The sequence below is a fragment of the Procambarus clarkii genome, chromosome 73 (assembly GCF_040958095.1).
Source record: "Procambarus clarkii isolate CNS0578487 chromosome 73, FALCON_Pclarkii_2.0, whole genome shotgun sequence".
Taxonomy (NCBI): Eukaryota; Metazoa; Arthropoda; class Malacostraca; order Decapoda; family Cambaridae; genus Procambarus; species Procambarus clarkii.
In genome coordinates, this window is record NC_091222.1 from 10,312,190 (window position 1) to 10,327,189 (window position 15,000).

The window sequence follows — 15,000 nt, forward strand, 5'->3', positions numbered from 1 at the left end:
AATTTATACAAGTCCTTACAATACTGACTGACTAAACAAGTGCACAACACTCTAAATGAAACAAACATTTTAAACATAACATGAATGACATATAGCTAAAATATGAAAGATGACATATTGTAAAGGTAACTTGAGGTGTAACATTAGGGCACAAGACATATTGTCACAAATGTCGAAGAGACCCTAGCGAGGGTCTGATGTAACCTAAAGTGCTCACTTTCAGGATGAAGGGAATCAGGTGGTTCTGAGTCTTGACCATATGCAGGGAGCCTTCTACATGTTGCTAGTAGGCTGTGGCGTCGCCTTCGTCACCCTGCTGGGGGAGAACCTCGCCCACTGCTGCTCCACGCCTTTGTAACACCCTTCCCTGCATCACCAGACCTCAGCCAGGAACGGTGGTGGGCTGTGGCGTCGCCTTCCTCACTCTGCTGGGGGAGAAATTCCTCGGTAGTGTTCCTTGTAACAGGGAGGTGTTGAAATTAGTAATTGTTATGACTGAATTAATTATGTTATGATATATTAAGAAGTTAAGAAGAAGGAATTAATGAAAAAATTTCACAGAGAAAATGTCTCAAATAAAATACTAATAAATGACAATGACATTTTATTTTCAAATTTACTACAAAAATGGACTATTAACAGGATTCTGGCCCAATACACATCAACAATGTGTCCTCACATATCGTTCCTACTGTGGGAGATTTTTCTCCACCATTTATTCTCATGTAATAGTTAATTAATATTTAATTCAAAATAATATTTGAGAAGTGGACTGTAAAAACTTCTATATATAGTGGAATGATTCTCCTACACATCTTTTTTTTTTTTGGGGGGGGGGAGTAAATTCAATAATGTTAAACTACATATAACATAGATATGAAATAACATCATAAATAAATAAAAAATGAATTACAGCATGGTGTTACAATGCCAACTACTAAGTTATCAATATTTAGAAGTTTGGCTGCCCAAGACGAAAGAAGAATACGTACGACAACTCGGTAATCAGTCTTTTCATTAATGCCTGTTATCTTGGGCAACACATGATTCCTCTGGACAGAGTACTCTATCCTTGTAGATAGCACCACGATGCAATATTAATATCATATAATTTCTACCTACAAGTGTATATATTGTGACGATAATCTCTTTCAAGAGAGATTGAGTCTGCTCTTCCCTACATCATTACGCCGTTCAAGTACAAGATACTATATAGAAGATACGTCCACCAGTATCGCCAAACGTTTTGCCCAGGAAGCAAATCGTACCATGCACACCCCGACACCTGCCACATCCGTGGTAACCAGCAAACTGCTCATACTCCGCCTGCCTGTTGCTGATTGGCTGGTGTCTCGCCGCACCTGCACTCACGCCACCACCAAGAGTCGTCGTCTGGGCAGCAGCACGCCGTACTCCTCAGAATATCTCTGTGCTCCTTGGAGTTGACATCTCTCGGTAGTAGACTAAGCCTTGGCTTTCGTGTACTAAGGGAGGTGGAAGCTTGAAGCCAGTATTCCAGCACCTCACTTATTTAATTTATATTGCTATCACTATAACGTGCATTCTGGTCTTAGAGTAACTTTTCATTGCCAGTTATTATTCATGTTATTTTGTTTGTTGACCAGTGTTGAATTTTATGAGATTGTCTTTATTCATGTCTTGTTTTCTAGAGTAATTAAAATTTCATTGTTTATATACTTGTGTTTTGTGTGTCTTCCCATTACCTTACCACAGACGAAAGGACAAACTTCTCTTTTTTTTTGTTATGTGACGAGGCCCTGCCCCCAGCTTTTGAAACAGCCGAACACCAACGCTCTACCGTCACATTACATGGGGGCCTGTCCACGGAGCTTCACTCAGGTACTGGTACCAAATTGTAAATTTGTGGTAAGCGTATTTGGCTTTGGTAAAGTAGCTTTTCACTATTTTCAATATTCAATTTTATTTTCATACGATGCTGTGTGTATTGTGCATTCCGAGAGTAGCATATGGTGAAGGTGAGACAACTTTGGATTACGTGGTGACCGTAGGCCTCAGTCATTCTCTTAATTGGTCATCTCTCCCTCCGTGTTATTACTCGTGTTTACCATCTTTTGTCCCTAGGATATTTCTCACTTTTTCGGCAGATCATCATATTAGTACCCTGGTACTGTGGTCTGTCCCCGGGTCAAGAACACCTAATCTTCTGCAATCTGACAGTAGGAGGATAAAGAGGGCCATTGTTCCTCATGCACGAACTTTAGTTGCTGAATTGGGACCTCAGCAGCAGTTCTCGTCACCAGTTGACACCTCGCACCCCTACACGTCGGTCAGAGATGATGATATTTACATTGGTAAGGAATTAGCCTTCTTTTTCAGAGCACAAAAGTTCGCTAATTCTGTAAGTATCATATTAATTTCAGTGGGAAAAACTTGCTTATGTCCTATAGAGACTCGGCAAGGTATGCCTACATTCTTGGACTACCTAATTCACTTTTGAGGCAATTAACTGTTTCATTTGTTTTAGAAACTCAGTTTCGTTTGTTTAGTAGGATTTTCTTGCCCTTATCCTCTTACATTGAGTACCGGGTACAAGATTTCCTGCGACCTTGATTTATTAATCATTTATCATCTTGAAATTAACATTAATTGTTAACGATTCCACAGGATAGGTACCAGTTTGCCACGTTGTGGAGTCCACCTGGAGCTGCCGTGAGGTACAGACGTGTCGTCTGGCCGCTGGTAGTTTGGGGTGTTTGCTGTTTTCGTCACCAGGGGGTGTGGGCGTCTCTGCCCCCTCCCCCCCTGCTGTTGTTGCTGGCTGCGTGTTGACGTGGCGAGCTTGCCATGGGTGGTCCCCTTCCTCCTGTTAAGCGCGTGTACTCCGTGGGCCTGGAGTTCACTGGTCGTGCTGGATATGCGGCTATTGAAATGGTCATGTGCGACATGCTCCGTGTCCCTGTGATGGCCGTTTACGGTGTTGAGCTTGTAACTGCCCACCGGGTTGTCATCAAGTTCGCGACGGAGGAGGTGTACCGTGATTTTCTCCGTTGTTACGAGGGACGTTCGTTGTCGCTGCCAGGTGGTGCCGGCTCTGTAACCATCTCGGACCGTAGTGGTGCACTGACGTATGTCAGTGTGCATGGGGCGCCCCTGGAGTTTCCCGAGGACGTTCTCCGGCGATACTTTCAGCAGTTTGGGGCGGTCATCAGTGTGCGGGTCAACAAGCTCTCCTCTGGGAGGTATGCAGGTAGGCGGATGAACGTTCGCACCTTGGGGATGCGCCTGCGGTCGGATATTCCATCTGGGGTCCGGCTTCTGGGGTACTACGTCTGGGTGTACTATGCCCGGCAGCCTCGTACCTGTTTCCGGTGTGGCCTGTTGGGGCATCAGGCTGCCGGGTGCGATGCGGCCCTGGTTGCTCAGGTCAACTTGTTCCGGGAAGAGGATTTCCCACCGCTCCCTCTGGACGAGGACTCTGGGGGTGAGGAGGTGAGTGTCCCGTTCGTTGCTGAGGCTCCCCCTGAGTCGCCCGACGTTCCCCCGGTTGTCACCGACCCTCCTCCGGATGTTGCAGTGCCGTCGGATGCTACTCCTGCTCCTGTCGCTGTTGCGCCCGTGGACCTTCCTGTTGCTCCATGTGAGGCATCGCCGTGTGCGAGCCCGACTTCAGCTGCTGCGCCTGGCCCTGCATCCTCGCCTCGGGTCCCGGCTGTGCTGGGTGCTGGGGTGGATGTGGGGGCCCCTGATGTGTGTGGTCCAGTTCCCCCTGTGGTCGAGGCTGCTGCTGTTCTGCGGCGGGCGTCAGTTCGTCCGGCTAGTGGGGCCCGTGTTTCTGAGTCAGCTTCCGGCTCTGACGATCTCAGGCCGGTGCCCAAACGTTCCCGGCGTTCGTCGTCTGCCTGGACTGATGTTGGGGAATTTAGTGACTGTGGGTCTTCGGGTGTGGATGGAGTGGTTCCGGATGCGTCGTTGGCTTCGAAGTTAGTGGTGGCGGAGGTCCATGTGTCTGCTGACGTTGATGCCTGTGTCTCGGGTGTGCCTGATGTTTCTTCTCCACCGGGGGCCTCTCCGCGGTGGGGAGTGGTGGCCTCCGCTGCCAGGGATGGTGGGGATGAAGGAGTTGGGCGTGGCCTGGTGGTGACCTTGCGGAAGGATGTGCGCAGTTCGGTATCTCGGCGGTCGTCCGGTGGTGTGCCCGTGGACGCTGGTGCCCCTGTGGTAGTGCCTTCTGTCCGGCTCCCTCCTTTGAGGATATCCGTTGGGGACTTGGGGACTGTGTTACCGGAGTCTGTGATGCCGTTGGGTCACTGGGCGTGGATTGCTCTGTTACCGATCTGCGAGGAGGCGCTGGACTTTAAGGATGGGGCAGTTCCATTGGTGTGGGAGCGTGTGCCGGTCACTAGGATCAGGAGTGATACCATTTGGGTGCCCTGTTTGAGGGTGTTTGTTGCCAATGTCCCGGATGATATGGCGTCCCCGGTGGATGGTCAGGGCCCTTGGCAGTGGTTACGATGGGAGGCGTTCCATGTACGATTCCCTCGGGACGTGTTTCCGGGCAAGTATGTCTGATGATTTTCTACTTTTGTGCTTAATTTTCTGCTGTGTGCCCTTCTGGCTGTTTGTTTGCCTTTCGGTAGTTTGTGCCCATGCCTCTCCCTTTGTTTGTGGCGAGGCGGGTGGTTTGGTGTGTGTGTTAGTCTTCATGTATTTGTTTTGTGTTATTCCCGTGCCCTATGTGTTTTATTTTATGCTTATGTGTTGTGTTTGTCTTTTATTTGTATCTTTTTATATTATTTATATTTTTTTGTTTGTTATTGGCTGGTTGTGTGGTGTGCTATTTTCTTGTATTTTTTATTATATTTCAATTTGTTCATACTATTGTACTTTGTTGTCAGTCCTTCAGGCCGGCGCTTCTGTTTTGTTTCATACTGCTAAAATGATTTAACTTGTTGCTATTTTCTTGTTTTGCTTGCATTGCATGTTTGTTTGTGAATTGTTTTCTGTTTTGTTCTCTATTTTGTAACCTTTTGTGTATTTATTCTGCATTTCTTGTACCCTTTCCAGTTTTGGTACTTGTTGTTCTGTCGGTCCTTCTGGCCGGCGGTTTCTTGTTTTGTTCTGTTGTGTTTCTAATTTTATGTTTTATTGTAATTTAAATCGCATGCTTGTATGTAAAAATATAAATAAAAAAAAAAAAAAAAGTTGCCACGTTGTCCTGTTTCTGACGTTCACCATATGACAACAGTATATTCGTTGTGCATTTATTTGCTAATTTCACCATGTTTCGTCTCCAAGCTTTCCGTACAGATCCAGCAGGTGAAATAGGGACAATAAGTCGTGCCAAGAGGACTGAATTACAAACTGTTGCACATGAGTATCAACTACAAGATCCCTACCAAGCCAACAAAAATGAAATACATAACCTGTTACTGGATCATCTCTTAGAGGAAGGTAAGATAGACTCTGAAACTCACGAAACTTACTTTATTGCAGATAAAACTGATTTGGCAACGATGAAACTCAAACTAGAGCTGGCCAAGATCGAACGCGAACAGCAAAGGGAAGCAGCTGCTATGCAAAGAGAAGCACTCGAGCAACAAAGGGAAGAAGCTGCCATACGAAAGGAAGAAAAAGAACGTGAAATCGCCCTCAAGGAACGTGAGATTGCAATACTCCGTGAGCGGGAACGAATACAGCTTGAAACAAAACAACACGAATTGGAGATGCAACGCGACCATGACAAACAACAAGCAGCTCTGGCTATGGAATGTCGTCAACGAGAATTCGCGTTGGAAACTACACACCTCGCTCAACGCCAGCGAGCTACTGCCAATCTTGGCCGAAACGCATTGCGTAATAGTGGCTTTAGGCATTGTATATACTAGCTCTATCTATATATCAATCCATTAATGTAACATCACTTGTATGTATGTACCTTACCTGAATAAACATATTTATTTATATTTATTATTATTATTAATCTTCCCGTCAGTTTCAATATATCACATGCAAGTAAGTTAATGCCACCATTCGTAGAGACAGAAGTTGATGTGTTTTTTACCACCTTTGAAACCCTTGTTAATCAACTTAGTTGGCCTGCCGACCAATGGGCAACCCTTCTCAGAGTACATCTCACAGGTAGAGCTGCAGTTACCCTCAGTACTTTGGCGTCTGAGAATGACTACCAGACTCTGAAACAAGCAGTGTTGGACGCCTACCTTCTCTCCACCGAAAGTTATCGAAGGAAATTCCGTGACCACCTGAAGGCAAGTACCACTACCTTTCTCGAATTTGCTAATACCAAAAGGAGATATTTTATGAAATGGCTGGAAGCAGCACATGTCTCTACCTTTGCAGAACTCGTCAACCTCATGCTAGTTGAAGAATTCTTGAGGCGTGTGCCGCCTCCTGTCCGTCTATATTTAGCAGATAAAGAAGAAACCGACTACCTAAAGTGAGCTAAGTCGGCTGACACTTACAGCCTCATCTACCGGCTGACACCAGAACCATCTTCCAGTAAGAAGTCTTGGTACAGTTACGAGAAAGTGAGTACCGATCAAGCTGGCTCGCAATTGTACTGTAAGTATTGTAGACTCTATGGACATACCCTAGATAAATGTGGTAAGTCTCAATACAAAGGAAATACCGAATCCCCTAAACCCAAACAGACTCCTCCTAAGTCCGGTAAGCCTGTGATGAATGTTGGTGTTCATGGTAATGATCTTTCTCTTTTCAGTAAACACCTGTATACTGGAACTGTCTCTACCAACGGCTCAAATCCGGAGGGACGTTTCAAACTGAAGATCTTGAGGGGACACAGCGCATCTTCAAGCAATTATTTTGAAATCAGCTGTGCCCAATATCGCCTACACCGGAGAAACTGTCTTCATCACTGACCTCACTGCTACCACTCCTTATCCTCTCGCCAGAGTCCACCTGGATTGCCCCTTCGTGACCGGAGAAGTCCAAGTCGCCATCAGGGAAAAGCCTTTTCCCATGCCTGGAGTGCAACTTCTCCTGGGCAACGACTTGGCAGAAGACCTGCAACCGACCAACCTGATCGTCATGGACAAACCCCAGGTGTGTACCTCTGTAATGGATAATCCCATCTTTGAGTATGTTCCAGCAAAGGTTCAAGAGAGTGATGAAGTTTCTCCTCCGGTTTTAGTGACCACCCGTGCACAAACTGAACGACCACAGCCAGCTGACCCTACTGCTACCGCTGTCCCTCAAGACCCTCAGAAACTACCCCCGAATCTGACCAAGTTGGAGTTCCGTAAGTTACAGAGGGAAGATCTTACCTTGACACCATTATTTTTCCAGGCTGAGACTCAACCTGACAGTATTCCTGGGTTCTTCCTAGAGAACGAGTTGCTCTACCGCAGATATAGACCCAGTAGACTGAAGGAGGAGGACGATTGGGCCAACGTCGAACAACTAGTGATTCCTGCCAGCCTGCGGCCCACTATTCTACACCTGGCCCACGGAGCACTCTCCCACTACGGATTTAACAAGACCTACCATGGAATCCGTCAAGACTACTACTGGCCAGGTATGGTAAATAGCGTCAAACAGTACGTCAAACAGTGTCATACATGTCAGATGGCAGGTAAACCGAACATCTCTATCCCCAGAGCACCACTGACTCCCATACAGGTGCCTGCGGAACCTTTCTGTGTATTATAGACTGTGTTGGTCCTTTACCTCGGACCAGTTCAGGTAACGCCTATATCTTAACCATCCTGTGTCCTACCACCAGATTCCCCGTAGCAGTTCCAGTAAAGAACATTACGGCTGCTACGGTTGTGAAACACTTATTGAAGATCTTCACCCAGTATGGATTTCCAAGGGAGGTTCAGAGCGACTGTGGCACCAACTTCACCAGTGATCTCTTCAAGAGGACACTGGAAGAGTTCAACATCAAACAGGTATTGTCCAGCCCCTATCATCCTGCTTCACAGGGTTCTCTTGAGCGTAGTCATCAGACTATTAAAGCACTCCTGAAGAAGTTTTGTAATGAAACCTCTAAGGATTGGGATAAGCAAATTGACCTGATAATGTGTATCTTTAGAAGTCTTCCCAATGAGTCTCTATGAGTATCTCCTTATGAGATGCTCTACGGACGTAAGTGCCGTACTCTTCTCAAAGCTTTCAAAGACTCTCTACGTGATGCCACCTTCAGTGAGCATCAGAATGTGCCCCAGTTTCTTCAAAACCTACAACACATTCTAGAGAGGGTCCACAGTTTTGCCCAAGATAATCTATTAAAAGCACAGGAGAGGATGAAGACTCATTACGACCAGACCAGCAAAGTAAGAAATTTAAACCGGGAGACTTCGTGCTTGCTTATTTCCCTATCCCAGGTTCTCCTTTGCAAAACAGGTTTTCACCACAAATAATGTTGCAAAACAGGTTTTCACCACAAATAATGTGGGAACCGACCTGTGAGATTTATATTTATTTAATTTATATGAATTTATATAGAATTTATATTTACGTTAATTTATATACTTCGATAGCAATTTGTGTGATGATAAGTGGACTGTATTTCTGCAATAATCTCACAAATCGATCCTCTACACATTAGGGGGGGGGTTATATTAAATTTATATATATGCAGCCAATCAAACTACAGTATTAAACTACATATATTGTTAAACATTGAAGAGGTTCCGTATCTTATTATACAGCAGGCCTTAGTCCACCAGATATAACTAGGATGTAGACACCAAATTATCCTATTTTGAGGCAGTTTCCAACATCCAGTAACTGATGCACAAAGTCTTGCTTCCTCGTCTTGACCTGTCAAAAGGGCGCTAGCTGTAAAGCCAGAATCCTAATATATGACAGCTTTATCAAAGAAAACACTGTACATGGAACCATAAAGACCTAGCCTTAATTACCTTGTTTGAGTCGATCATTTGTGATCTAAGCGGTCCACCCAATATCTACTGACATTAATGGCCATAAATGAAAGATAAACGGGTTTCGGAAAGACACTTCCCTTGAGATTGATGACAGCGTGTTGATGATGGCAGATCACTACTCTGATCTTCCATAACACTTCGTCCAAGAGAATTTATAGGAGCTGTAATTCGCTCCACGACTCTGTGGTCTTAAACAATAACAACAATGGCTGACCACTCCCTCCTCACTGACGCTACTGGCCTACATTGTCCAGATGACAGTAAGTGATAGAAGGGTCACATTTACTCTATTTTAATTCTGATAATTAACTTAATTTATATGAGATGTTTTTATGATGGTAAAGTCCAAAGACTAATGTATTTAAGAATAATTCCCACCATAATAGGTGGTGAATTTATAATAGTATGTGGTAATGATATCCCGTTTTCTATAGACGGAAATTCCACTACAAGTTACATTTTCTATGGGTTAACTTGTATATACAACACAGCAATATTATCTGCCTGTATGATATTATTAAATGGTGTCGGATTTTCCGACACCTACCGCATCAAGGAGTGCAGAAACAACTACAACTACGTTCTAGAGACTCAAGATAGGCGGCGGAAGACCCAGTTGTGCCACGTCAACCTCCTGAAGCTATATAACGGTACTCCTCCCACTGTCATGATAACCTATTCTTCCTTTAAAGAGCCATACATCCACAGTGAGACCTTCCCTGCTTCTCCTCCCGAAAGCACTGGCAAGGAGTCAGCTCTTTCCAATTCGGAAATCCTAACTGATCTTCACAATTATTTTCAGGACAATCATAGTGCACTTCTCATCAAGATCTTCAAAGAACATCAGGAGTTGTTCCGAGATGATCCACAAGAGTGTAATGTTACCCAGCACGACATCCCACTGCTCCCTGACACCCGGCCGATACGTCAACCCTTCTACCGAATCAGCCCTAGCAAGAAGGAAGTCATGCGTGCTGAGGTGCAGTCCCTCTTGGATCATGGACTGGCTACACCTTGTGAGTCCCCCTGGGCCTCACCCTGTATCTTGGTGCCAAAACCCCAAGGTAAGGTGAGACTTTGTACGGATTACCGTAAATTAAATAATGTGACTGTCATGAATGCATACCCCTTGCCAAGGATAGATGACATTCTTGACGCCATTGGTAATGCCCAGTACTTGTCAGAAGTGGACTTGCTTAAGGGATATTACCAAGTGTGTCTAACAGAGCGAGCCAAAGAAATATCTGCCTTTATCACTCCCTTTGGACTTTTCAGATATGAACGCCTTCCTTTCGGACTATGTAATGCCCCGGCCACCTTTCAGAGAGCTGTCAACCGTGTCATCCAGGGCTTGGATAACACCTACGCCTATTTGGATGATATCGTCGTAGCATCCAACACCTGGAGCGAACATCTGCTCCAGCTGCAACGACTGTTCGCCAAGCTCCTGACAGCCGGCCTCACCATCAACCTGGGCAAGTCCACCTTTGCCAAAGGTAAAGTGCGTTATCTGGGTCATGTAATTGGGAGTGGCAGCCTAGCTCCGTTAGACACACACACTAAAGCCATCCAGCATTATCCACAGCCTACCACCAGGAAGCAGCTCCTGCGCTTCCTTGGTCTTGCCTCCTACTACCGTAGGTTTGTGAGAAATTTTAGTACGGTAGCAACACCATTAATTACTTTAACTAGTCCCAAGCAACGGTATAATTGGACCATGCAGCAAACCGTTGCTTTCGAACAACTCAAATTCCTCCTCTGTTCTAATCCTATTCTCGCCTCGCCAGATATCACCAAGCCTTTCGTCCTTCATGTCGACGCCAGTGGTACCGGCATCGGTGGTGTCTTGATGCAGCAACGAGGCGAGGAGGTTCTACCTGTCAGCTACAAGTTGAAACCCCACCAGAGGAACTACAGCACTATCGAGAAGGAGTTACTCTCCATCGTCCTGAATCTCCAGCACTTTGCTCCATACCTACAAGGTGCCAGGTCTACCACCATCTTCTCAGACCACAATCCTCTCCGCTTCTTACATCAAGCCCAATTCAATAACCAACGTCTTCTACGATGGGCTTTATATCTGCAAGATTTCAACCTGGAGATCCGCTATATCAAGGGTTCTGACAACATCATAGCCGACGCCCTCTCCAGAGTCTATGAAGTAGAAGCAACTCCAACTATCACTCCACCACATGAAGACGTAACTTCTTCCAGAACCGCAGGCTTCGGGGGAGAGTTGTGACGATAATCTCTTTCAAGAGAGATTGAGCCTGCTCTTCCCTACATCATTACGTCGTTCAAGTACAAGATACTATATAGAAGATACGTCCAATAGTATCGCCAAACGTTTTGCCCAGGAAGCAAATCGTACCATGCACACCCCGACACCGGCCACAGCCGCCGTAACCAGCAAACTCACTCATACTCCGCCTGCCTGTTGCTGATTGGCTTGTGTCTCGCCGCACCTGCACTCACGCCACCACCAAGAGTCGTCGTCTGGGCAGCAGCACGCCGTACTCCTCAGAATATCTCTGTGCTCCTTGGAGTTGACATCTCTCGCTAGTAGACTAAGCCTTGGCTTTCGTGTACTAAGGGAGGTGGCAGCTTGAAGCCAGTATTCCAGCACCTCACTTATTTAATTTATATTGCTAGCACTATAATTTGCATTCTTGTCGTAGAGTAACTTTTCATTACCAGTAATTATTCATGTTGTTTTGTTTGTTGACTTGTTCTGAATTTTATGAGATTGTCTTTATTCATGTCTTGTTTTCTAGAGTAATTAAAATTTCATTGTTTATATACTTTGTGTTTTGTGTGTCTTCCCATTACCTTACCACAGACGAAAGGACAAACTTCTCTTTTTTTTTTGTTATGTGACGAGGCCCTGCCCCCAGCTTTTGAAACAGCCGAACACCAACACTTTACCGTCACAATATATTCACACTTACTCATGAAATTAGATCTGGCTGGGTATGAGAGATAAACTCACAGGTGTTTTTTGTTTTTTTTCTGCATAACGGCAAGGCACCCTACATAAACAATAAATCATGTCCACAACAAATCATCCCAGGGATACTTAGCCTTGCCGAACATGGTGTCCTCAATAAGATGAAGCTGTCAGAACAGTCTGAGAACTGATAATGCACAGATATTCCTATAAAAAGACAATAATGAAGACCAACTTCAGGACACAAATCCAGTATGGCTCATCTCTCAGCCAAGTCTCTCTCGACAGTGTTCCGCGCTCCACCTGCCGCCGGGAAGTGTAAATTTGGCACATAATTCACAATATTTTATTCGGATTTCCTATTAAAAGGAGACATTGTCGTCGTTATTTTACGTAACAATAACGTACTTTGCATAATATCAGACGATTTTCCGCTGTGTATCTCATTAGACCTAAATAACGTTAGATGACTTACCTATACACATAGGTGAATTTTAGTTCATGACATTTGTTTACTGGATCAGCTGATTACAGCTGTGGAAAACATTACCAAATAAACAGTGATATATTTTACTAAGGGGGCATAATCCGGTTAAATAAAAGTTGTTCAATTTGCTTATAATTTTTTTTATGAAATGGTTATAGTAAGGGCTGCAACTGGTCCAAGTTTCACCATCACACCCTAAACAGAAAAGGAGAAAAAAAATACACAACGTATTATGCAACGAATTTTCAACATTCTCAAATAATCTCAGGGAACACATGTGTCAACTAAAATGTCTACTATGTGCTGTAGAAGCACAAACTCTTGTAATAATTGTAATATGTATGTGCAGGATATATATATGTAATTTTTTTTTTCTTTTTCTTTTTTTTTCAATTTTTTTTTTCGTTTGTTATCAGGGGATTTGCATGGAACTTGCACACCTTGCTCAATGGATGCCTATCTGCAAGGGTGCCAATTATGAACGAAATCTGTCGAAGTCAAGCTCAGCTACAGGTGGCCGAACTTTGATCTTTATTTTACTCAGGTAATTAATTTACAAATTCAAAGTACTTCATAGCTTTCATTTATTAATCAATTTACATACAAATTACACCTTAGAGCTGTTTGCAGATAATTTTTTCAAATATTTTTGATAGTATGGGTAGGTTCGATATTGGTCTATAGTTGTTTATGTCTGACGGATTACCTCCTTTATGAACTGGCGTTACTCTTGGTTTGTTAAGGATATCAGGGAAGGTATGACACTCAAAGGATTTGTTGAACAGCAGAGCTATAGGTGCCGCAAGGGCATGGGAGGCGCTCTTGTATGCAATGGATGGGATTTTACTGATGTTCCCAGCTTTGGTTTTTAGTGAGTGTATGATGGACACAACATCTGACGGGCTGACTGGTGAGAGGAGAAGAGAGTTTGGATAGCTGCCTGAGAGATATGTGTTGATATGTGTCTGAGTCTGTGGGATTTTACTTGCAAGGTTAGCACCAATCGATGAAAAGAAGCTATTAAATTCATTCGCCATTTCAAAGTCAGATGACAGTGTAAGGCCATCCTTAGAGAGTGTTATCTGGTTGTGGGAGTGTTGTTTAGTTCCCAGGATGTTAGAGATGGTATTCCATGTGCTTTTCATGTTGCCTTTTGCTTCTTTGAATCTAGTCTCATAATATGAAAGTTTTGCTTTTCTTATGATACTGGTAAGCACTGACGAGTACCTTTTAACTACTTCCATTGAAACTAGGCCACTCCTAAATTTCTTTTCGTATTCATGTTTTTTGTTGATTGATTTAATTATGCCACTTGTGAGCCACGGGTTATTTTTTCTTTTATCAGTTACTTGTTTGGTAAGGAGGGGACAGTGAGTGTTGTAGAGGCTTATAGTTTTGGAGAGAAAGAGGTTAGTTGATGAGTTTATATCCTGTGAATTATTAAATTCTGATTCCCAGTTAATATTGTGGAGTGCATTAGAGAAATTGCCTAAAGCTGATTCACTATGTAGCCTGAATGAAAGTTTTTTGGTTTCTGGTGGTGATGTGTCAATGTTTGCTATGAGGAAAGTAGGATAGTGGTCAGTTGTTCTGTCATAAATTACCCCAGATGTAAGGGGAGCTGTTATATTAGTCCATAGGTGATCCAGGGTAGTGGCAGATGTTTGAGTGACTCGGGTGGGCTTGGTGATTGTGGGGATATAATCCACCTATATGTCCCACAGAATAAACTTGACCTTGACACACTGCCTGAATTTGTTAATGAAGAACCTACCCTGCTGGTCGGTGACCTTAATGCCAGACACCCACACTTTGGTGCCAACTGTCATCAGCCCAATGTCAATGGACGGAAACTGTCACTCTTTGTCAGGGGAAGTGAAAACCTTAGAGTCCTGGGTGATGAACAGCCAACTCACCTCAGAGGAGGAAGACTAGACTATGCTCTCCTGCTGAATGCACAGGACACGGATGCCAGTACACACATTGTGCACAGTTTATGTAGTGACCACTGGGCACTAATTACCACCGTCGACATGAGCAAGAGAAGGAAAGAGACGAACAAAAGAAAAAGGTTATCACTCGGACCAGATATGAGGCCGCACTTCATAAACAGGATGAGTGACTGGTTCACGGAATACCAAATCCCAGAAGACATTGACACATTTGTTGATGACCTTAATCACCAAATTGAGAGCTGTCTAAGAGTTCCGCGCCGTACGCCTTGGCGAAGTAACCCTCAGAGAAAGAAAATAAAATGGTATGAGAATGATTACATAAAGATGCTTAACGCAAATGTGCGAGACATGAGTAGAGAGTACCGGAGACATCCCACTGAAAGTAACCAAGAGTTGTTTAAAATTGTGTGTCAAGTAGCCAGGGAAGAGAAGATTAAAGAGCGGGAAAGACAATGGTTTGAGTTCACTAGCTCTATTGGACGGGAAACATCTGCAAGACAAGTGTGGGCAAAAATTAAGATAGCTAAGGGTGGCAGAGCCCGGCCTGCGGCTCACAAAGACCCCCAGGGTAAGGCTGAGGAACTAATTCACAAGTGGAGTGATGCAGCATCCTCCTCCTCCCTCCCTGCAGAAATCAGCAGGGAACAGCTCCTGCGACATGATGACAGAAGAATTAGGATAACAAGAGCACTGTCTAGTGAT

At 44.3% G+C, this 15,000-nt stretch overlaps 1 protein-coding gene across 1 annotated transcript in view; it reads left to right on the forward strand.

Moving 5' to 3' along the window:
- LOC138356515 (uncharacterized) overlaps window positions 1–525 on the forward strand; it is a 17,263-nt gene extending 16,738 nt beyond the window's left edge. The window contains exon 4 of the mRNA XM_069312664.1: window positions 224–525. Within this exon, the coding sequence (XP_069168765.1) occupies window positions 224–358 (135 nt within the window). The 3' untranslated portion in view covers window positions 359–525. The remainder of the gene's footprint in view (window positions 1–223) is intronic.
- Window positions 526–15,000: the final 14,475 nt, after the last annotated feature.